Here is a 24,581-nt window from a genome sequence, read left to right as displayed (position 1 = left end):
ATAACTTGGCAGCTATGCTATTGTGCGCAACGACCTGGGATGCAACCCAGGTGGAAATTGGGGATTGCCTGTGCAGATAAACAGCTCTTTAAGAGAGCAATCTTTGAATTTTCTACAAGAACAGCAACATACAGATACAATAAGTAGTATTCTGAATTCACAGTGAATTCCTAGCCCAGCGTTTTACTGCAGTTTTAAGAAAGAGAAAAGCAAATTGTTTACAGATTGGTTAATGTGACATTTACATTTATGATTTAACAGGTGTAGAAGTTGTAAAAATCTCATTTCCAGCAAGGTACCTTGTTTTGCCCTATATTGTCAGTCATTTCAAAAGGCTTTTATACTCTGCTAATGAACACTACGTGATTTGGTTACACAAATTATAGTTTTCCTTCATTTAAGATGACTTGACTATATTTTACATCATGGCTGAATTCAAAATGCATTCACATAAAGTTGCCCATATAAATTGGTTCCACTGCAGTAAGTATTAATTTCTTGGCAAAAAAAAATTCCCCTCTCCTCTTGGAAAAATATTTAGTTGACTGTGAGTAGATGCACATGAAATATTGGTAGGTGGAATAATTTGCAAGATCTTCCAGTGAGGGTATTAGCATATAAATAGCAGATGCAATGATGACCATCACAGCTGAGTACATTTAATTTTTAGTTTATAAGATAAAATGGGTTTTTAAATGCATAGTCATCAAGCCTGCTGAAAGACAAATGAAGTTTAGAGTTCACTTATCTGAGGAGGCCTTACATCATGTTAGAGGAAGAAAATCCAAGCCTGCCACATAGCCATCCCTGAAAGAAAGATATTTCTTAGGCTGGGGAAAAGGAATGAAAAGTGTTCAGAAAGGCAGAACAAGAAATCTGGCAACAAAATGTTAATGATCCCAGATGCAGTGAACAATTAGCTGTAGCTTCTTGTTATATACACACGCACCTCACCATATCTGAATTCTTGGCCATTGCTTTTGCTTGTATAATACAATTTTTTCAAGAGCCGGCTCCAGAAGCACAGTCAATTGCAGTAGAAAGAAAAGTGAATATAGAAATGCGGTATCTCTGGCAATATGGCCACTGCACATTGATCAAAAGATTGCTCATAGGCTCCACCCTCTCACCCTAGTCCCTTCATGAGGGAGCTGTTTTTGGAGGAAGAACCAGGAAGGGAGGGAGACACTGTTTGCCATCAGGGGGTGGTTGGTTTCAGCTGTGCTCGGGGGCATAGCTGATTTTAATCGTGGTGTTCCAGGTTCTAGTCTACTTAATACCTTTATTTACCACTTTATTTCACATTATGGAAAAAGTTAATAAGCTAGGGAAGGGGCGTAATAATAAGTCTGGAAATTTATTATTAACCAATTCAGGCTGCAATCTTTTACATACTTATGAGCAGTCCCCATTGAATTCAGTGTGGCTTACTTCTGAGCAATGTGCAGTTACTGTGGCATGAACCCATGTTGAAAAATTGTGGCATCGGAGACCCCTTCTGAAGCAAGGTTCAGCTAACTGCTGTTTGTAAAACTGAAATGTTATGTCCACAATATCTTTGCAAAGGAGGATGGGGAGAAAACCAGAAGAGCTTGGCCATGGCCCTGCCACCTCTCATTGGCCATGTCCCCCAGTAGCACCAGCTGCCATTGATGGTGGGGGAAGATCACAGGAAATAATTGTAGGAGGTGCCTGGTTATTCAGTGGGAGGAACACATAATGAGATTATACTAACATTTGGGGAAATATTACAAGATTCCAAAGGAGGATACAATAAGTTGGTGGGCTAAAAAAAACCCGAAGCTTGATTAGCAGAAAACAGTAAGGTTTGAGCTAGGTTGTGGATATTTGAAAATAAATGTTGCTTAAATATATAGGGGAAATGTATTTTATATTTAAATAGCTCTCCACTAAAAATTATAAAGGGTATTCGACAAAGCAGTTCCATTAGTGCAAGGAGTTCTCACTGTGCCATGGAAATTTCTCTCTCTTCTACCACCTGCCACCAGGCCCTCTCCAAATCCGTTTACAGACCTGGGACGAGTCAGAGGAAAGGGAGAGAAAGTTCTGTTGCACAGCCAGAAGTCCATGCACTAACTGAACTACTTCATTGGATCCCCCCCCCCACCGCTTGTTTTGTTCACACAGTAATGTGATGAGAACAACCAGTTTAGTCTCTGTATGAGTTGTGATTTGCTTTCCATCCTCAGGGGGGGGGGGGTTGTAAAACAGAGTTGTTTGTAAAAGCTGAAAAATGCAAGTGGCCAAATTGAACCTTATACTAGCAAGCATAATAGTTTGAAACTAAATGAGTGTTACCTGAGCCATCATTTTTATTGGTTTATGTTTGATAGTAAATGTAGGAAAGGGGCTTTTTAAAGTGACTGTCCCAGTGCTCCACAATAGTAGTTGCTCTTAAAAAGGTGTTTATGTGTTAACTAGTTGCCCCAAGGTGGGGGGGGGGCACTTCCTCTTGAAAAGAATGATGTGTGGATTGGCAGAATTGACACCTGGCTGTGGATTCTGATGTGCGTTGGGTGAGCTTCAGCCATGTTTGTACTGAGAGGGATGCACCAGTTAAATCCTGCTTATTCATTACTTAATGCTTCTTAATGGATTTGGGGGTCTTTTTAAGGGACTATTGCTAAGGACTTACTGGCCCTTATAGGTGGCTGCCAAGTGTGTGCTTTTGGTTGAGAGAGTCAGAACTGAGTGCTGGGCTGGCTGTACAGTACAGTGAGTTAGCAGAGGGAAACTGCAGCCCTATGAGTGTTTGTTGGCACAAACCTGCTGCTCAGGGGTGGAATCCTAGGCATAAGGTTTTCCTGGCTACACAGTACAGGATTTTGCATCAATAAGCAGATTTTTATGGAAAGAAAGGGAACTCGATACTGCAAACTGAAATAGTAAAGTAGCTTTGTTCATTACCACCTCCTTTTACATGCCTCTTTTAAGCACTTATCTTTGCTTACTTGCAAATGGAGAAAAATGTGACTTGTTTTAAAATGATACAAAAACGAATCTTTCCCTATCTAGGAGCTGAGGCTTAATTTCTCATAGTTAGCTAAGCAGTTAAATATTTTTAGTGGAAATATGAATTTAATAAATTCCTCAGTGAATTCAAGGGTGCAGACAATAAGCATAATATTTTATGAAAATGACCCTCATATTTAAAACCTGGCATTATATGTTATGCATTGTAGCACCAAGTCCACATCTACCTTTTAGAAAATTAAAACACATAAATTCTGTTTAGTGTTTGATATGCACTGCACTAGCTGAAAGCTATAATGGCCCTAAAACCTTGGGTTGCTTTTCACCTTTCATAAATTCCTGGGTAGATTCTATACAAAAAATAATTTTCAGCTCCGTGGCTCATTGTTATTCAAACGTGATTGATTGTCGTCATTTACTCAGTGAGGAAGTTAAGTGCTCCTGTCATTTCCAAAGAGTATAATTGGGACGTTTCACAGGTCAGTGCTAGTGACAGGTTTCCCTTTTGATTAGTGTTGGACTGATAACAAAAATTACAGTTTCCTATGATTAATGCTTCCTATAGTGCCTAAATGCACTGCTCATGGATTGTGCCTAAACAAAGTGACTTTGCATCTTATTATTTCTCTTCTCAGCAGGGCTCTGCGAGGGTCTCAAAGTTTGGGAACCTGCAAGTGTGCAGCAGTGTTGACCCCTCTGGTTTCAGATCAGGTTCTTGCTCTAGGAATTGGACTGAGGCCTCTTTAGCTGTAATTCTTTCTCAAGCCTGGCTTCTCTGTGTTGTCCATGTAAAATAAAATCTAGGAATGTCTTTAGAAATGTTGTGTTGACTTTTTCACATTTGCGCACTTGATCACAGAAGAAGCGACCTTAAAAAAGACATTTGCTGTATTTCCCATAAGCATACACAATTTAAATTATTTGCATTCTGTCATACATGGATGCTTTGCTTATCAGTGGTCCCTAATAAAGGAGAATTTTACTCTTTTTGCTTTTGGTTTGAAATGGTTTTTTTTTAATACTTCTGAGTTACAACTTTTCCTATGAAATACATTTAAAAAAAACCATTTTCCTATAAAATAATTGCCTACTAATTATGTCCCTCAGAGTTTTATTTTCTAATTTATTTGACAGAAGCTGTTACCTCTCGATATATATTCTTCTCAGCTAGTTTGAAAAAAGAAATGTACTTAGCACTGGAGTTTAATGTCGACCCTATAATTAGTTAAACTAGGAGAAACTTTGATAACTGTTATAGGTGACTTGCCTTCCTGTCATCACCAGGTAAAAGCTGAAATGTTTAAAAGAGAACAGGAAAAAAACGCCTTCTGAATCTAGTGTTAAACCACGCCTTACTTTTTGTCTTGTTACTGTTATATAAAAGTCTCCAAACATCCTCTTCCCAAAAACCTTCCTCTCTCTAATAAAAAAAACACGTATGTTTTGTAAAAGTGTGGCTAGTCGTTAGTTCATGAGTAACACAGCAGCTCAGGGGCTTGATCCAGTGTAGGAAATGAAAGGTAGGGTGTGTGTGTGTGTAAGTAAGGTTGCCTCTGCATGCACAATTAGACGCATTCCTAGGCTGGACAGCTGGAATATGGCAGATAGCTGTCTGAAAAAGTAACTCTGCACCACAGTCGTTGCAGAGGAGAGACTACTCACAATCAGTGACTACCATTTATTAGATATGGAAGTAAAGAGTCCTCTACAACTGTAAGCCCAAGTCTAAAAAAAGGCATATTTGTGCCTCAGAGCAAGGGCTTAAGCTTCCATGTGCAATTTCTAGCTTTCCTTGTATGCTGTAACTTAGGCATCCCCAAACTGCGGCCCTCCAGATGTTTTGGTCTACAACTCCCATGATCCCTAGCTAACAGGACCAGTGGTCAGGGATGATGGGAATTGTAGTCCAAAACACCTGGAGGGCCGAAGTTTGGGGATGCCTGCTGTAAAGTCAAATAAACATAACTGAACACTGTTTAGGGTTGCCAGACTCAATAGAGGACAGGACTTCTGTGCCTTTAATTGCCCTGCTCTCTTTTGAGTCTGGAAACCTTAAAAAGAAACCAGCAGACCCTGTGTTTAATTTCCAAGCAAAGGGTCTGCTGGTTTCTCTTTAAGGTTTCCAAACTCAAAAGAGAGCAGGGCAATTAAAGGCACAGAAGTCCTGTCCTCTATTGAGTCTGGCAACCCTAACACTGTTTGTTGTTTATATTGTCAGAATTTTGGTTGGTTTTTTTAAAAAATTAATGGGGGGAGGGAGAGGATAAAAGTGATAACTCGAGCTTTGATATAGACTTGGAAACCTACTGGCAGTGAATGCATGTAAAGGATTATGAAATAACAGGCCCCTATCAACAGCCCAGCAGCAACAATCGGAACCACCTGTTGTTCCTGAATATTCTTCAAGGGCAGTCCCACATAGACTAGGTACCAGTAGTTCAGCCTCGGTGATCTCAGATCCTGCAGCAGGGGGAAATCACGTCTTCCTCTTGCAATTTAAGGACTAACAGTTGGCATGAATGTTAGCCTGAGAGTTTAGCAGCATAGAATATTTAGTGGGGGGGAGCAACAGAGAAGGCAGTTTAACAACAGCAAAAGGTTGAATAAGTCATGGGTGGAGGGATACAAAGGAGCTATGAAGGGATGTGGAGTTGGGTGAAGTGTAAAGGGAGAGGTGGGGACTTGGCAGACGCTGGGAGGCTGCCCCTAGTTTTATATATTTTAAAAAATTTGCATAATTCCTAAACTTGCATATTGCTTAGAATTCCCTGGGTTAGAGACTTAAAAGGCACTACTGTATAGTTCTATCTATTTTTGCACTGGATGTTTCCCAGTGAGACACAGTGAGTTTACAAAGTGATAACTAGTGGATATAAGATTTACCTGTCAGCTGCGTTATTCCCCCAATTCAGTTTAATCAATAGGGTTGCCAGACTCTATAGAGGACAGGACTTCTGTGCCTTTAATTGCCCTGCTCTCTTTTGAGTCTGGAAACCTTAAAAAGAAACCAGCAGACCCTGTGTTTAATTTCCAAGCAAAGGGTCTGCTGGTTTCTCTTTAAGGTTCCCAGACTCAAAAGAGAGCAGGGCAATTAAAGGCACAGAAGTCCTATCTTCTATTGAGTCTGGCAACCCTATTAACCAATGTACAGTGTGCCTCTTGTATATATTATTCATGCAAGACTGTACTATGGTGGTTGGGAATTCTTAAGGAGTTACTTTAGGCCTGTTGCCACTCGGGGTGAGAGGCTGCAGAAAGCAGAATGTCTTGCTTTCATTTTTAAAATTGCTTAAGTTTTATTTATTTGTGTTTTACTTTTTTACTTTTACAGGTAAAGTACTGTAGTAAGGAAAAGCATACAGTTAGTATTTTCCTTAATAGCTCAGTAAAAAAATAAAGCTTACTGCCACGTTCCAGTTTCTGCCCCAGCAGCAAAATCACTGAATTATATTAACAGGGTTTTAAAATGTTATAAAATATATTTTATTTTAATGATAATAATTTAATTTAGTGTGTTAACTTTTGGTTTTTATACCCCTCTGTTATAAAATGACTTTAAATGTGGTGGGCTGCCGGTATTTAAGTTCTTCTCCTTTCTCACAAGAAAGTCAAGGCTGCAATCTTGTACCTGAGAGTGAGCTCCATTAAACACACAGGGAATTACCGGTACTTTTGAGTAAAAATGTGTAGAGTTGTACTTTAAGTTAACTATACAGTAAATTCTTAATGAGTGCCTGGACTTTAGTTCCTGCACAGCAGGAGACATGCATATGCCTCTTTGGAAAGCTTTCACAGTGCTCTGACCTGGCTGAACTGCGCTGGGTGTGGGCAAACTACAGAGATTCCATGTGCTAAAAACAGAGGTAAAAATTGCACAAAAGAGGAGGGGGAAACAGCAGCTCTTCAGGAATCCAGGTTTCCTATCGCCTGATATTGAAACAGCTCACTTGTCAATCACAACTTTTACTTCCTTTCATTGGCTAAGAACAGTGAAAGGCAAGAGCAGCCAAGCCAATTTACCCGCCTTCTTCCTCACTTTATTTCTAGGAGGCCAATAGACTGACTTTTTAAAAATGAAAGCTCAGAGTCTGAGGCTCCTTGCAGGCATGCGTCCTGGTGCAGTAATTAAGTAATTTTTTTTGTAGTTAAAAGATGTAATGGGAGTACACTGGAGTAAAATGTTGCTTGCAAATTATTTCCTAAGGCTGCTTTTGCAAGGTAGGTGCATGAAGCCCCACACAATCAAGTTGATGGTTCAGGCTTTGTTTACCGTGTGTTACATTGCCTATTGAGGAAACCCAGTTCCTGACAAAACATGAAGCGGCAGTAAAGACCATGCATAAGTAGAAGGGAAGATTTCATCCCCTTCCAGGAGAAGGCAGTAAATTCCGTACTTGAAATGTTGCTTTTAACAGTGCTTTGTATGTGCCATATAGTGTTCTGGGTAACGCTGAAAATAAAATGGGATGGCAGATCTTCAGGGGTGAAGCATTGATGTGAGGGATGTTCACATGGGGTGTCCGCTGGGTGTTTTCCGTGTTTCTTCAGTGCTCTTGACTTTTCTCCATAGATGAAAGCAACAGACGACAGTGACGAGGAGGACGAGTTTGTCGACGTGCCTGAGAAGGAGGGCTACGAGCCCTACATTCCAGACCACCTTCGTAATGAATACGGTGAGTTTGCTCAGCTGTGAAAAGCTTCATCACTGCATGTTGCTACTGCGGCAAAGCAAATAAACAGCCATTACAAGGTAATAAAGCGATCAGTGGTGTGGGTAATCTTTCCGACTGCTGCGAGGAAATCAGTACATAGATAGGGGGAGCAAGACCGACTTTACAAAAACACAAGTCCTCTAGGAGTCAACTTTGTTCGGGGCAGGAGGCTTATTTTATTCACTCATATTTCACTGTAGCTTTGAACCAAGAATTGCAGCCTACGTACGTGTGTGCACCTGTGCGTGTGTCCATGCACAGGATAAATTGTTTACTCAGGTGGACAGAACAGGATCTGGCCATCTGATCAAGCAGGGTAGCATTTGTATTACTTGTTGCAGGTCATGCCACTCACAGAGCCAGTATTTCAGGGGACCAATAAACCAGGTTGTCTGTACAAAATCTCTTACAAAGGTTGAGAAGAAAAATATTCTTCTGGCTTTTATTTTAAAGCCTCGTTTTTTAAAAGTCACATGCTTTTTAGAGCATATATGTATAAGGCCACTGTTTGTGTTTATCCCCAGTTATTCGTAATCTGCTTTTTCATGGGTCTGTGGGTTTTCAAAGCATCTCAGCTTTCGATATATCACAGAGGAAGAAAATGTATTAATCTGGGAAAAGTTAGAGCTTTGGCTGCTGAGAGTGGTTTTGGTTCACATTTTAGAATACGGTGTGACTTGCTGAAACAGTGCTATGATTAACTGAAACAACTTCTTCCAGTAACTAGGTTTTTTTCAGGGATGTTAGTAACATAACTGCAGACAACACAGGCTGCTGCTGCTACTGCTGCTCACAATGTCACTATGAAATGTTGCAATCTTTGACTGTTTGCTCTGAATAGATGCTTGATCCCTTCATGGATCAATGCCTTGTCGTGGCGAAGGGGCTTGAATAACTCAGAGAAGCTATGAGCTATGCCATGCAGGGCCACCCAAGATGGACAGGTCATAGTGGAGAGTTTTGACTAAACGTGATCCACCTGGAGAAGGAACTGGCAAGTCACTCCAGTATCCCTGCCAAGAAAACTCCATGGACAAAGACAACAGGCATATAAAAGTTATGACGCTGGAAGATGAGCCCCTCAGGTCGGAAGGCGTCCAACATGCTACTGAGGAAGAGCGGAGGACAAGTACAAGTAGATTCAGAGCTGATGAAGCGGCTGGGCCAAAGCCGAAAGGACGCTCAGTTGCGGATATGCCTGGAAGCGAAAGGAAAGTCCGATGCTGTAAAGAAAAATATTGCATAGGAACCTGGAATGTAAGAACCATGAATAGAGGTAAGCTGGATGTGGTCAAAAATGAGATGACAAGAATAAATATCGACATCCTGGGCATCAGTGAACTAAAATGGAAGGGAATGGGTGAATTCAGTTCGGGTGACTATCATATCTACTACTGTGGGCAAGAATCCTGTAGAAGAAATGGAGTGGCCCTCATAGTCAACAAAAGAGTGGCAAAAGCTGTAATGGGATGCAATCTCAAAAATGACAGAATGATCTCGATACGAATCCAAGGCAGACCTTTTAACATCACAGTAATCCAAGTTTATGCACCAACTACCGGTTCTGAAGAAAGTGAAATTGACCAATTCTATGAAGACCTACAACACCTTCTAGAAATGACACCAAAGAAGGATGTTCTTCTCATTACAGGGGATTGGAATGCTAAAGTAGGGAATCAAGAGATAAAAGGAACAACTGGCAAGTTTGGCCTTGGAGTTCAAAATGAAGCAGGGCAAAGGCTAATAGAGTTCTGTCAAGAGAACAAGCTGGTCATCACAAACACTCTTTTCCAACAACACAAGAGACGACTCTACACATGGATATCACCAAATGGGCAGCATCGAAATCAGATTGATTATATTCTCTGCAGCCAAAGATGGAGAAGCTCTATACAGTCAGCAAAAACAAGACCTGGAGCTGACTGTAACTCAGATCATCAGCTTCTTATAGCAAAATTCCAGCTTAAACTGAAGAAAGTAGGAAAAACCACTGGGCCAGTAAGATACAATCTGAATCAAATCCCTTATGAATACACAGTGGAAGTGAGGAACAGGTTTAAGGATTTAGATTTGGTGGACAGAGTGCCTGAAGAACTATGGATGGAGGCTCGTAACATTATACAGGAGGCAGCAACGAAAACCATCCCAAGGAAAAGGAAATGCAAGAAGGCAAAATGGCTGTCCAACGAGGCCTTACGAATAGCGGAGGAGAGGAGGCAAGCAAAATGCAAGGGAGATAGGGAAAGATACAGGAAACTGAATGCAGATTTCCGAAAAACAGCAAGGAGAGATAAGAGGGTCTTCTTAAATGAGCAATGCAAAGAAATAGAGGAAAACAATAGAATGGGGAAAACCAGAGATCTGTTCAAGAAAATTGGAGATATGAAAGGAACATTTCGTACAAAGATTACCATAATCAAGGACAAAAGTGGTAAGGACCTAACAGAAGCAGAAGACATCAAGAAGAGGTGGCAAGAATACACAGAGGAATTATACCAGAAAGATATGGAGGTCTCGTACACCCCAGGTAGTGTGGTTGCTGACCTTGAGCCAGACATCTTGGAGAGTGAAGTCAAATGGGCCTTAGAAAGCACTGCTAATAACAAGGCCAGTGGAAGTGATGATATTCCAGCTGAACTATTTAAAATTTTAAAAGATGATGCTGTTAAGGTGCTACACCCAATATGCCAGCAAGTTTGGAAAACTCAGCAATGGCCAGAGGATTGGAGAAGATCAGTCTACATCCCAATTCCAAAGAAGGGCAGTGCCAAAGAATGCTCCAACTACCGCACAATTGCGCTCATTTCACACGCTAGCAAGGTTATGCTTAAAATTCTACAAGGCAGGCTTAGGCAGTATGTGGACCGAGAACTCCCAGAAGTGCAAGCTGGATTTCGAAAGGGCAGAGGAACCAGAGACCAAATAGCAAACATGCGCTGGATTATGGAGAAAGCTAGAGAGTTCCAGAAAAACGTCTACTTCTGCTTCATTGACTATGCAAAAGCCTTTGACTGTGTCGACCACAGCAAACTATGGCAAGTTCTTAAAGAAATGGGAGTGCCTGATCACCTCATCTGTCTCCTGAGAAATCTCTATGTGGGACAAGAAGCTACAGTTAGAACTGGATATGGAACAACTGATTGGTTCAAAATTGGGAAAGGAGTACGACAAGGTTGTATATTGTCTCCCTGCTTATTTAACTTATATGCAGAATTCATCATGCGAAAGGCTGGACTAGATGAATCCCAAGCAGGAATTAAGATTGCCGGAAGAAATATCAACAACCTCAGATATGCAGATGACACAACCTTGATGGCAGAAAGTGAGGAGGAATTAAAGAACCTTTTAATGAGGGTGAAAGAGGAGAGCGCAAAATAAGGTCTGAAGCTCAACATCAAAAAAACCAAGATCATGGCCACTGGTCCTGTCACCTCCTGGCAAATAGAAGGGGAAGAAATGGAGGCAGTGAGAGATTTTACTTTCTTGGGCTCCTTGATCACTGCAGATGGTGACAGCAGTCACGAAATTAAAAGACGCCTGCTTCTTGGGAGAAAAGCAATGACAAACCTAGACAGCATCTTAAAAAGCAGAGACATCACCTTGCCGACAAAGGTCCGTATAGTTAAAGCTATGGTTTTCCCAGTAGTGATGTATGGAAGTGAGAGCTGGACCATAAAGAAGGCTGATCGCCGAAGAATTGATGCTTTTGAATTATGGTGCTGGAGGAGACTCTTGAGAGTCCCATGGACTGCTAGAAGATCAAACCTATCAATTCTTAAGGAAATCAGCCCTGAGTGCTCCCTGGAAGGACAGATCGTGAAGCTGAGGCTCCAATACTTTGGCCACCTCATGAGAAGAGAAGAATCCTTGGAAAAGACCCTGATGTTGGGAAAGATTGAGGGCACTAGGAGAAGGGGACGACAGAGGACAAGATGGTTGGACAGTGTTCTCGAAGCTACGAACATGAGTTTGACCAAACTACGGGAGGCAGTGCAAGACAGGAGTGCCTGGCGTGCTATGGTCCATGGGGTCACGAAGAGTCGGACACGACTAAACGACTAAACAACAACAGATGCTTAGGTGACAATCTCGAGACTGGTCATGCATAAGCAAGCCATGTTTTGTCAATCTTTAGTATGCCAGAGTTTGGCACCACATTTGCCCAGATTATTTGGCTCAGGAAAATCTCTAGATGCCGTAGCCCCCCAAACCCAAGGAGTTAATGATCCCACCCCAATGTGAAATGTGAGTTAATACAGCTTCTTTAGCTCTCATGCATGTATTCAGTTTCCAGTCAGAATGGAATTGCCATTAAGATGTGCATGTTTATTAATGAAAAATACTTGATTCTTTATCTGTCTAAAATTAACTACCAAAATAACCTTAACTCCTCTGTCTTTATTCCAACTATATGGTCTCAAAAAGCTTCTTATTGACCTGAGTTCTATTAATCACATGCAATTCAATTTTTGTGACTGCAGTTTTAGAATTGTAAAAATGATAAATTCAGTTTAAATTTGCTGCTAGTTCCAAAGCCTAGCAGGCTCTCTCTGTTCTCTGGAATGTTTGCTACTCTAATTTGTAAAATTTCAAACTTATTGTTCTCTTGTGGAAACTTCAAAGCACATTTTTGTGCATATTTACTCAGAAGTAAGTCCCACTGTATTCAGTGATGCTTACTTCCAGGTAAGTGTGCATAGGATTGGAGTAAGCGCCAGTATTCTTGTGCTGATAAGTGTTCATATTTAATATGTGGATATCAGCTGCATAAACAACTGTTTTCTTGCCTTTGCTTACAACCAGTTGATTGATTAATGAATCACATTTAAATAAGTATACACACTGAGATTTTTTCAATTAAGGTTTGTTTTGAAGATTCTAGAAGAAATTGAGATTTCTCTTAACGCTGAAAACTTGCAGTGTATTGCGCAAAAGCTTGTTGGGATTAAAGGTGATATTTAATATTTAATCACTTAATTTGATAATATTCCTAATTACTTTGGATGCAGACTTGAAGAAAAAGGCTGCTTTTAGGTAATTAATTTATTTTCTTTCATCAAATTTGGCGCTGGTATGAGGAGGACTGCAATATGGCAGGCCCTTGAAGAGTCCATAATCTTTATTCTCAGCTTCACTGATTAATCTGGGGACATTTTTAAGGTGTGCTTAAGGCTTTCATTGATTGATGACACAAATTAATCAATTAAAGCCTGCAGCCCTAATTTAACAATGAAATTTAGAGCTTTCTACCTCCATGAAATCTTTGCTTTCACCCTCATCAGCCCTTTCCTTAGTCAAGATTCTGGCTGACATCCCCTGTGCTTTATATCTAGCAGACTAAGCTTAGAAACCCATTTGAAGAAATAGGGCTGTTTTCCAAGGGTGTGTTAACCAAAATAAGACATCTATTCACTTATGTGTACTGTAGTGTGCTGATTCATAACCAGTGGTTTGTGCGTTGAAGTGGCACATGATAGTGACTGAAACACATGCACACATCCATGAAATAAATATAGTCTTGGTTTTTGTACTTCTGTTGAAAGCAGTTCAGTAGAAACGGCTTTTGTAAACCACATAGAGGTTACTTACAATCAAGCGGTGTATAAATTTTATGAAATATATAAATAATAAATAATTGATGTGTAGCTACGCCATCCCTCTTCAGAAAAGATCATAGTTGACTCACCAGCCAAACCAAATGTAGGCACTCCTAGCCACTGAGATCACCTGGACTTCAAGTGACAGTGATTATTTCTAGAGTACTCCATCAAGTGGATCATGGGTAGGCAAATTAAGCCGAATTCAGCCCAATCGCCTTCAAAATCCAACCCACGGACGGTCCGAGAATCAGCATGTTTTTACATGAGTAGAATGTGTGCTTTTATTTAAAATGCATCTCTGGGTTATTTGTGGGGCATAGGAATTAGTTCATTTATTCTCCCCCCCCCAAAAAAAATATAGTCCAGCCCCACACAAGATCTGAGGGACAGTAGACCGGCCCCCTGCTGAAAAAAGCCCTGAAGTGGAGTAAAACTATATCAAGAGCAGGCTTTACCACTGAGCTTGCCAGATGAAACAGTCTCCCTCTCCTTCCCCCCTCCCAACAGTGTTCTGGGGGTTCTCCCACCCCCACCCCTTTGAGCCAATTTCAGGGAGCATGGGGAAAGGGGGCAAAGCTCAGGTGGTAGTTCTTGTGAAGGGCTTCTACTCACAGTGAATACCACCCTACAGGAACCACCCTGAGACCTCCGGGTATAGGGCGGTATATAAATTCAATAAATAATAATAGGGAACTTGATTTAAATCAGTCTTTGTTTCATTTAGATTTTTCAATCAATGAATTCTGCTTCCTTTCTAGATGGCTGATATGTTGATTTATTCTTTTTTATTTTTATTTTTCTCTCTATATATATTGTTTTTCAATTACACCCTCCATCAAGATACAGTCGTACCTCGGGTTACGACCACCTCGGTTTGCGAACAGTTCGGGTTACGAACTGCGCAAACCCGGAAGTGTTTTCGCCCCCCGCGATCGCGCGATATGCGCAAAGCGCGAAAATCGCGCTTTGCGCATGCGCAAAATGGCGGCGCCCATCGCGCTCGGTTTGCGAACTATTCGGGTTACGAACTGCAATCCGGAACGGATCGCGTTCGTAACCCGAGGTATTACTGTATATTGAGTTTTCATTGGTATGGGTGTTGGAAATGCGTTGCGCAAACTGACTGTTTTAATAAAGTTGCTACCACCAAGCATTAATTAGGACCGAGTGTAGTCATGCACAGCATTGCACACTGTGTACGCACATGAGAGTTACAAACAAGACATGTGACATGTACAATAAAGTATGGAATATGTTCTAAATGAATGAAATATATTTATCACAGTCTTATGATCCATTCATATTGGAACACATAATGCAAATAAAACAACAACAACAAAGTAGGCAAGGGGACCCTGCAGTTTACCCAAAGCTCAATACACATAGCAATAAAAAATAAGCCATTTGCTCAGTAATATATAGGAGCTTGTATGGTAAACAGTGCATAACCAAACCCTCATCTGAATACCCCAGTATACTGATCAGAAGAAGGTGATGTTCCAAATAACAGTAAAAGATGGAATATTATTCTGTATTCTATATTAAAGTCCAAGGACTCTAGCATTACATGACCACAATCTATATTGAAACAGGATTCTTTGAAATTTTGCCCTTGATTAGAACATGGAATATTTTAAGAAAGAATGTGCTTCGGACTTCCTTAAGGGAACACAAATAAGAGGGAAACTAACTTAATTGGGCAGGGCTCCTGAGCCATGGGGGAACAAGTTCTATTAGGCAGGGAATATAGAATTATTGGCTCAGTATGTTAAATCAGGGGTGGCCCTCCATATCTGCTGGACTGAAGCTCCCGCCATCGCCACCCAGCATGTTCAGTGCTCAGGACTAATGGGAGTTGCAATCCAGCAGTATAGGGAGCAGAGACAGGCTAGCCACCCCTGCTTCAAATACTTATTGTTGCTCCAGCATTAGAAAAGACTCAAGATGTGGTGCCAAGTAGGCAAGTTTTATTTACAACTTAAACCTTTTTAAAAGGAAGGAAGGAAGGAAGGACAGTTGGGCTCTTTGTGCAGTTAGTGGGCGGGGGGGGGGGTTGTGTTGGTGTGTGTCGCCATCTGTCCACAATCCTTGTACTAACTAATCCTGATTCACACATGCACAAACCCGCAGACCTATACAATACTTTCTTGATGAGTCATTGTTCAAATATGCGAAGTCAGAGTCTTAATTTAATGGACAAAATATATGTTTGGGGTTAGTTATTTTTTACTTTGCACTGGGTTTTTTTCCCCCCACTAAGGAAAAAAGTTACATATTGTAAATAGTTTTTATATGTCAAAAAGTATATTCTAACTGCAAATTAAGGCAAGAATTGAGAGTTTGAATAGATGTTATAATAAGGGGGGAGTCAATTTGAGTTTCCATGTGTAAGATAAAATGTAAATTTGTAAAAGAATTTAGGTGATTAGACCACTGAAGTGTGAAGACATAACCCATTAAGGGGTGCCATGCCAAATTAACATTACCAGGGTTTTTAATGACCTCTCATTTGTATAATCCTTATTTACATTTGCACCTGATCTCTCATTTTGCAGTATTGCAGTTTGCTTGTTGTTTTGTATGCCTGTAGTCATATAAGATGACACCCCAGTCTTCCTCTGTCTAGAACGCATACATAAATGGACACTAAGAGTGATTTGACTTGTGAAAGAGTGGTTTTAAAGAACAGGCAGGCAACAGTTGTAACAACAATAGATGGATATGTTCTCAGGCAGAAAACTGTTGTGTGTGGAAAAAAAAGTACCTCTGCATGTAATGCAATATTGAATATACAATAATAGATCGATAATTTTCCAGGGTGCAGACTATCACTTCTTCTTAATAGCAAACTCAGGTGACAGGTGAAGGCAGAAATGGAACCAAAAAGGGGCTACTGTTAAGCAAGACTGAAAGGTCAGAATGCTTGGAGAAACTTCTAGGGTTGCAGAAATACACTAAATAAGAAACCTAGCAGGGCAACTCCCTCATTTTTCTATGAGACGGGAAGATGCATTGCAACATTTTCTTGCAGATCCCACTCCCCCCCCCTTACATGTGGTTCTCTTGGAATTGTAATTTCCAGCCTATTTGTTTTAAATTTGACAGAAGTTTTATTTATACGATGTCCTTAATCATATATACACCTATGTATAGCTACAAAACATTGTGATGTTCATACATGTTTTGTAGACATACAAAGGAGAACATATGATTAAGGACATTGTGTAAAGAATAAAACTTCTGTCAAAGTAATTAAAACAAATACTGTAGGCTGGAATTTACAAAAGAACCACGTATAAAGGGGGGTGAGAATTCATTCAGGTGCTACTTGATAAATAATTTCTTCATGGTGGACCAGTTGCATGTCCAGAGTACACTGTCCATTAAACATGAATTGTTGCCAAAAACTGTTTGTATGGAGTAACAATGTCTCCACTTCAGTGTCATGCTGAACCTCTCTTACAGCTGCCACACACTTTTACAGCTGCCACACGCTGGATTGGCCTTTTCATCAAAGCTATCCAATACAATCACCACATCTGTTTCCTGGTCAATTACTTCTATTTCAGGTGCCATTAATATGTGACAATAGGATTTTATGTCACAGTGTACATCATTTTACACTTGCTTGCATTGAATTGCATATGGCATGTTACTTCCCATTCACCCAGTTTGGAGGGATCTGTTTGGAGCCCCTCACAACCCCTTTTTGTTTTAACCACCCTGAACAATGCATTATTAGCTGCAAACTTGGGTCCTTTGGCACCTTTAACTAGGCAGTGCCGGATTTAAAGGGCAGTGCCGGATTTAAAGTTAAGGGTAAAGGGACCCCTGACCATTAGGTCCAGCCGCGGACAACTCGGGGGTTGTGTGCTCATCTCACTCTATAGGCCGAGGGAGCCAGCGTTTGTCCGCAGACATCTTCCGGGTCATGTAGCCTGCATGACTATGCCACTTCTCGCAAACCAGAGCAGCGCATGGAAACACCGTTTACCTTCCTGCCGGAGCGGTACCTATTTATCTACTTGCACTTTGACGTGCTTTCGAACTGCTAGGTGGGCAGGAGCTGGGACCGAGCAACGGGAGCTCACCCCGTCGCGGGGATTCGAACCACCAACCTTCTGATTGGCAAGCCCCAGGCTCAGTGATTTAGACCACAGCGCCACCCACATCTCTCAAAGCAGAGGTTTAGGATCACACATTTCCTTCTCCAAGATGAACCACCTTCCCAGGTGGTCGAGCCCCATCTGCCCCTCACTAGGAATGATGATTTCAGTGAATATAATATCACATAGTGTGTTCATGCATGCACATACAAACAAGATTTTCCGAATTGAACATTTTTAACCAAACTATTGCAGGAGCTGCAAAGAACGGTTGCAGTGTGGAGTGCTTCTGTTGAGAGCGTCAGCCAACCAGCCATGCCTTTTTGGAGATAGTCCACACTGTTCCATTCCTCCATTCCCTCACCAGACACTCAGCATTCTGTGGCCCACAGTATACCCAGTCACCATTATACAGGGATTTGGGGGGGGGTGCGGGTGGCTGGTCGAGATGTAAAAAAAATTTTTTCAATTTTTTGGGAAAAAACAAAAAAGGCTTCAAGAAAAAAAAATGGGGGGGGGGAACCATTTTTTCCTGAATTTTTCCGGGTCTTTTCCGGGCCTTCACATCTCTAGTGGCTGGTTTCCTCCTTCAGTTTTATTCTTCCTATTCCCCCCCCCCCCGTATTTCTGCAAGCATTATTATTATCATTATTATTATTATTATTATTATTATTATTATTATTATTATTACTAGTAATAGTAATGCATTGGGACTTCCCTGAGCATAGTGATATCCCTTCCTCGCCTCAGTAGCCCTGTTTTGGTTACATAGGCATCATAACTCAGCACCCAAATCATTTAAGATAAATGGTAAAATGGCAACAATGGGCAAGAGCCAAAGAAAAATGTAACTAGCTTCATGGGAAGTATGAAAATCCGTTTCTGGTAAGAGAGAGAGAGAGAGAGAGAGAGAGAGAGAGAGAGAGAGAGAGAGGGAGGGAGGGAGGGAGGGAGGGAGTGTCCATGTATGTGCATACATGTTTATGTTAAAAGGAAAAAGGTAATAAAAATTCTCTTCAGCACACACTCTTGCCCTTTGGCATGCCTGAAGTAGTCATTTGTATGCTATGTTGTGTTGATAGACATGTACCGGTATTTTGGATTAGCAAGGGCTATGTGCAGAACAGAACGGATGAAAGGGAGCAAAACCTGTTCTTCAAATCTTTTTGTTCATATTATTTATATTCTAGTTCGGTGGGCTCCCCCCCCCCCTTTTCAATTAAATATATACTGCTACCTACTTCTGATTCTCCTAAGTCCAAATGGCTGGTGAAACCTGTTCTTTTACTTTCTCTGAATTTTCATTGAGGAGCTTTTATCTCCCCTTAATCCCACCATTTCTGTCAGGACACAATCTCTTTCTCAAATTTACATTTTAATTACAAGGCCAGCTGAACTAGCTGAAATCAATAATGTCAGCATTCAGCAGCCTAACTTTCAGCTGAAATCCCAGCCTCTCTATTTCCTACTATTGATTTATCTCTTTAACGCTGTCTACTTTATTGCTTCAGGCAAATAGGTGCCATTTGGTCAATTTAAACAACAACAAACACCACCAGGAGATTGGACTTTAAAAAAAAATCTTCCTAAAACCAAGTATTGTAATAAATTTGAACCAAGGTATTGTAGTAGTGATAATATAAAGGATATTTGAAAATGGAGGGTTTTGGATGGGGGATTAGCTTTAGCTAGCGAGCTTTGTTCTGTTTCTGGTACAGACATGCTTTCTGCCCAAAAATAGTATTTTTCTTTGAGTATTTGTTTTTACTCTATGTAATCAAAATTAAATTGATGCCCAATTATTAGAATGAATTTGGTTTAATTTACTGGAAACAGTTTAGCTTCAACTGACCGAGCCTCTATCCCTCCATTAGCTAAAAGTTATCTAGTCCCCCCCTCTCCCCGGGAAAAAAACCGAGACTGCCAAAGTCCATGAAAGAGAAATTATTGCACTTGCTGGTCTTTGAAAGTCTTTCTGCAGCCCATTTGCCTTCCTCCCCATAGAGGCTTCTCTCATTGAAATTGACCTTAGTGATGTCTAGGGGGAGGTAAGGTGGTGACCTGGCCCTTCAACTGAGGCCCTTGATACCAAAGGCATCAGTCAAAGGGAGAGGGGGCTCCAAGCTCTAGAACAGGCACCCCCAAACTCAGCCCTCCAGCTGTTTTGGGACTACTACTCCCATCGTCCCTAGCTAACAGGACCAGTGGTCAGGGGACAATGGGAATTGTAGTCCCAAAACAGCTGGAGGGCCAAGTTTGGGGGTGCCTGCTCTAGAAGATCCAGTGACTTGACCTACTCATGAGTAGATCCCATATGTGGGACTGGAGTGTGTCCTGAACAATAGCAGGTGGGTTTTTTTGGGGGGGCGGGGTCAATATTACCTGTAGATTCATCCTTGGAGAGAAAAGAGTTGCATGTCAAGTTCTCCCACCCCATCTCATTGTTTTGAAGAGAGTTTTACCTCCTACCAAAGCAACAAAAGGGATCTTGTGGGCAATCTCACTATATGCAGTGAAACAAGGAATGGATAGAAAATCACAAAATGCTTGACCTCCTAACAATAGCCAACATAATCGGGTCGCCAGACCAGTTCCATAACTGGCAAAAGACAAAGTTCAGGACTCCTTGGGGGTGTCATTTGGCTTCCTTATTATTGGAGCTGCAATCACAGTGGCAAATACAGGTCTTGGAACACTAATTGTTGTCCCATCACTGTAAAACAAGAGGGTTCTGTTAGGACCTTTCCCTGCGTTGGCCTCTTCCAATTTTCTTTCCATTCCTCTATAGTGTCACAAGTTCTCAGATACGCTAGATCAGACACTGTGTTTCTGAAAGAGTACAAGACTCTTCCTGCTGCTGACAGAGAGGGGAAAGTATTTGGTTGGAGACATTTGTGAATGTGGAATCTAAATTGGGCAGTGGTGCTTTTTCTTGGACTTTCTAAAGAAACATGGGTACAAATGAAATTTTGTCCTATACAGCTAGAGTTAATATTTTGGTGAAGACCAGAATTTTGCCTCCATTTCTGAAATGTGCTGTACAAACTGGCCAGCTGTTATTTTTCAGAGACATAGGTTTGCAAATGTGTGCTTACCTTAACTTTACTTTTTGTAGGGTTGGAGCCAGTATCACCTTCAAAACCCTTTGCGACAGGAAGAGCATCTGCAGTGACCTCCCAGCCTAAAAGAAATGAAGAAGAACTTGATCCAACCTGTGCAGCTGCAACATGGAAAATGATCCAAGATAAACTGCCTAGATTACATCTTCCAGGTGCCAGGTTGTAATGAGACAAATATTCCATTGGCAATCTCTTATCCTTTGCATTTCACGTCCCAAAAAAAAGCCAGGCCTTAATACTTACAGAGCATTAACCTTGCTTCTCTCCTGCAGAGAAGAGGTTTTATTTAATGTTTGGGATTTTGCCCAACAACTACGATGCCTCCAGGAGCTAGTGATTGCCACCACCGAAAGGTCAAGGCCAAGTTTGAGCTGCTCAGGCCAAGCTCATCCTCATGGCAGAGGAGGGGACTTTGGATAAATCTGTGGAGAAGATGTTGTTGATACAGAGGAGTCCCTTTTTTTGAGAAGAAGGAGGGTAAAGGGGGATCTCTGAACTGTCTCTAGTCCCTCAGTCTTCTTGCCTGCCCTGTTTTCCCTCCTGTGGCTGTACTCTATAAATCAGCCTGCCTTGAACATATTCTTGGGTCAGGTCTGGTTTCACAGGTATTAATCAAGGCATGGTATGATTCATAGAGGCAGCACAGCCGTAGGGCTGTAACAAGTTTGTCTTTGGGTTCCTTCCCTGTTCCCCTCAGCTCTACCACAATTTCCAGCATGGAATTCATATGCTGCTGAATCTTCCGGCCCCTTCAAGGCCTCATGCCATACCATCTGAGTAGTGAATCTTTTTTTTTTTTTTGCCTGTTAGTCCTAGAACTTAATTCCTCAGACACTTCTCCTACAAAGAATTCATTCAGCTCTGCAATCTCATCTAGCACAGCTTTGACTCTCTTGTCATCCTAATTATTCTTTAGCATCCCTTACTGTCTGCTTCCACTTTTCTTTTTGCCAAAGGTTATGTTCCCTTTTGTTCTTTTCATTTGGACAAGACCTTGACATTCCATTGTTGCGCCCATAACCCAGGTTTAAGGTGCCATTCAGCTCCTAGCTTTCATATTCCCCTCAAAGCACTACAATTTGCAGAGTGATTTAACAGTCAATTCCTCTTTCCAGGGAACTCTGGGAATTGTAGCCCCAGGCAGGTAGTAGGAGTTGCCAAACAACTCTCAGCTCTGTTATCAAACTACTGTTCCCATAACTCTTTGGGGGAATTCATGGCTGTTTAAAGTGGTATAATCTTGCTTTAGACTTCTAAAGACAAAGGCAGTATTTAATCAGCATTGTGGTTCTTGCTTGGTTTGTGTTGTATTGTTCTCAGCTTTTCTTGTTCAAGTACCTTGGAAAATTATTTAAGAGTTATGCACATCTTCTGGTGAATCTTTAATTCCTTGTCATAGTAATGTATTTGCTTTTCACAGCATTTTGACCTGCTAAAAGTTGAGGTAGGTCTAACGTAAAGTGGATGCAAATTGTTGAATGTTTCCTGTCGTTCTGGATAGTAACTGTTGTCTCTTCATCATTTATATTTTATCCTACAAATCTAGGAATTCTGAACCAGGGGCACCCAACAATAAGTCTGAAGAAGAAAAGGCCAATGTCCCTGTTGTACCGTTTGGGTTAGATCTTTTCTACTGGGGCCAAGAGCAACCAGATTCTGGGAAGATTATTAAGTAAATATACTGCACGTTTTCTTTTTAAATATGTAAAATTATTTCCTCTCCTAAATTGTGACGCATCAAGCCTTATCTGTTCATTTTTACTGAAACCTTGAAATGTAAAAAACTTTCTGCACACTTGCAAATTTCATGAGCCATCTGATGACAGACAGCACTTCTGACATAACCTGATCCATTTCTAAAATTCATTTTATTTAATTTATATGCCACGCTTCATCCAAAGATCACAAGGCTATTTACAGTGCAAAAACACAAAATGGTAAATTGACCTTACAAAATATGTGATGAAGCTGCTTATGGAGAAGCGAATCACTTGCAGTCCTCTTGAGCTAGTAGTTTTATATATATTTTTAGCTTGCAGCTGAATTAAATATATTCAGTATTTTAAAAAAATCAAAGATGTTTAGGAATTTGGGCATATAGCCCAAGCAATGTTTAGATATTTTAAAAGGGTATGTCATATATCAGGAGAAGGTGTTAAAATGTCTCTCTAGAATTTATGCTTACATTCATAACAAAGCACTGACGTAACTGTTCTGTTTTCTAGATGTTCTTCTCAGCATCGCTTCTGGGCACCCAGCGAAATGGAAGAGGAAGTGGAAAACAAAGAAGTTGCAGAGATGTTGAACAGCAGATATATAACATTTGCTGGCAAGTTTGAGCCAGTGAAACACAAATGTCGGGCACCAATGCCTAATGGGGGACTTTGTGAAAGGCAGGATAGATTTAAGGTGGGTGCTTAATAACACCTCTAGAGCATTCCACTCGATCCCATTTTGCCCTTTCTCTAAAATATTAATACTGTAATGTGCTTGTCCAGAGATATGAGTCAGCAGCAGTTGGGGGGGAAGCTCTATTAGGGAAGAATTTAATGTAATCCCAAACGAATTCCTGTGTGCTCTGCTTGGAGCCCCACATAGTACACCTGTTGCATTACTTGGAATTGAATTAGGTCTCCTTTCTCTAAAAGTCTGCCTTCGTAATTCATGATGAAATGACGGAAAATAATCTTGTTGCTGCCAGACCAACATGGAGCAAAATAAAACTTTGCAGAATAGAAAGGACTGGGGCCTGGGCACAGCGTTTTAACAGTTTGATGCTATATTATTCAGTACCACTATAATGTCTACTCAATATATTTCTGACCATAAGATTTGTGGTGTAAGATCACTTGAGAATGCCAAAATGGACTTTGAATATGAAGAATTTCAAGTCCTCAATTTGGTATATTAAACTTAAATCCAGCCATAAAAGAACTGTTTGAAGAAATGCTTCCCTGTTTTCCTAAAAGAGGGAATGACCTCTGTTTTCCTAAAACAGAGGATGACCTCAAGCTCTAAAAGAGCGAAGGAATTCCACTAGTTGTTTTTATCCTGGAGTTTGGGGTTGCATTTTATTGATGATTGTTAGGTACTTTTAGCATTCAAATAAACCTACTTGCAGATTCTCTGTTCTATCCATAAGCTATAACAAATGTTCCTAATCAGGCCTAACTTGTTATATATATATATAGAGAGAGAATGTGTGTGTAACACCACAGATATCCTTGTTTCATTCTGAAGTGCCCATTTCATGGAAAAATAATCCCCCGGGATGATTCTGGGACTCCTATTGATCAAGAAGACAGAGAGAGAGAAGCAAAGCAACAGTTTGAGAAAAAAGAAAAGCAACCAGGTTTGTATGTTTAATGAAATCTGTGATTATTGAATTTAAAATATGTGCAAAGTTACCTTTGAATGTGACTATAACCATAGGGAGTGAGGAGGAGAAGCCAGACAATATTAATTTATAAAGTAAAACATGGATTTATCCTAGGTGGAAATAGATTATTCCTGGTGCTAGAAAGGACAAGTCATCTTTACTAATACCTTTTTTTGACAGCATTTTGGTTGTAACCAAAATGCTTTTCATAAATTAAAGCTCTATATTTTGTGTATCATAAGCCATTTTCTAAATTCCAAAGCAAATGACTATTCTGCTGCTTTTAAATAATAGTGCACAAACTTCATCAAATTAATTTAGGGTGAAATGTCACAAATAAGGTTGAATATACACTTCATAGCCTAAGTATAGCTACAGTCAAAGTCAGGCTTCCTCAACGTCGGCCCTCCAGATGTTTTGAGACTACAATTCCCATCATCCCTGACCACTGGTCCTGCTAGCTAGGGATCATGGGAGTTGTAGGCCAAAAACATCTGGAGGGCTGAGGAGAAGCCCGGTCAAAGTCATTATTGGAACAAGAAAGAAGTTAAATTATCAGATTCTCAGTAGCAAAACTGAAAAGTTCCTTGTGCCTGAGGCCTTGCAGTACAAATGCCAGTCAGATCTGGATTAAAGTAGGGGTGAGAAACCTCTGGCCCCCCAGGCCAGTC

The 24,581-nt window shown here is 40.8% G+C and overlaps 1 protein-coding gene across 1 annotated transcript in view; it reads left to right on the top strand.

The window, feature by feature from the left end:
* UVSSA (UV stimulated scaffold protein A) overlaps positions 1-24,581 on the top strand; it is a 52,638-nt gene that overhangs the window by 15,919 nt on the left and 12,138 nt on the right. Inside the window, exons 7-11 of the mRNA XM_035137354.2 lie at positions 7,565-7,667; positions 20,528-20,690; positions 22,078-22,203; positions 22,757-22,940; positions 23,772-23,883. Coding sequence (XP_034993245.2) covers positions 7,565-7,667; positions 20,528-20,690; positions 22,078-22,203; positions 22,757-22,940; positions 23,772-23,883 — 688 coding nt within the window. The remainder of the gene's footprint in view (positions 1-7,564; positions 7,668-20,527; positions 20,691-22,077; positions 22,204-22,756; positions 22,941-23,771; positions 23,884-24,581) is intronic.

Source organism: Zootoca vivipara, chromosome 5, assembly GCF_963506605.1.
Source record: "Zootoca vivipara chromosome 5, rZooViv1.1, whole genome shotgun sequence".
NCBI lineage: Eukaryota > Metazoa > Chordata > Lepidosauria > Squamata > Lacertidae > Zootoca > Zootoca vivipara.
Note: the sequence above shows the minus strand (reverse complement) of the source record. Positions and strands in the feature narration are given on the sequence as shown.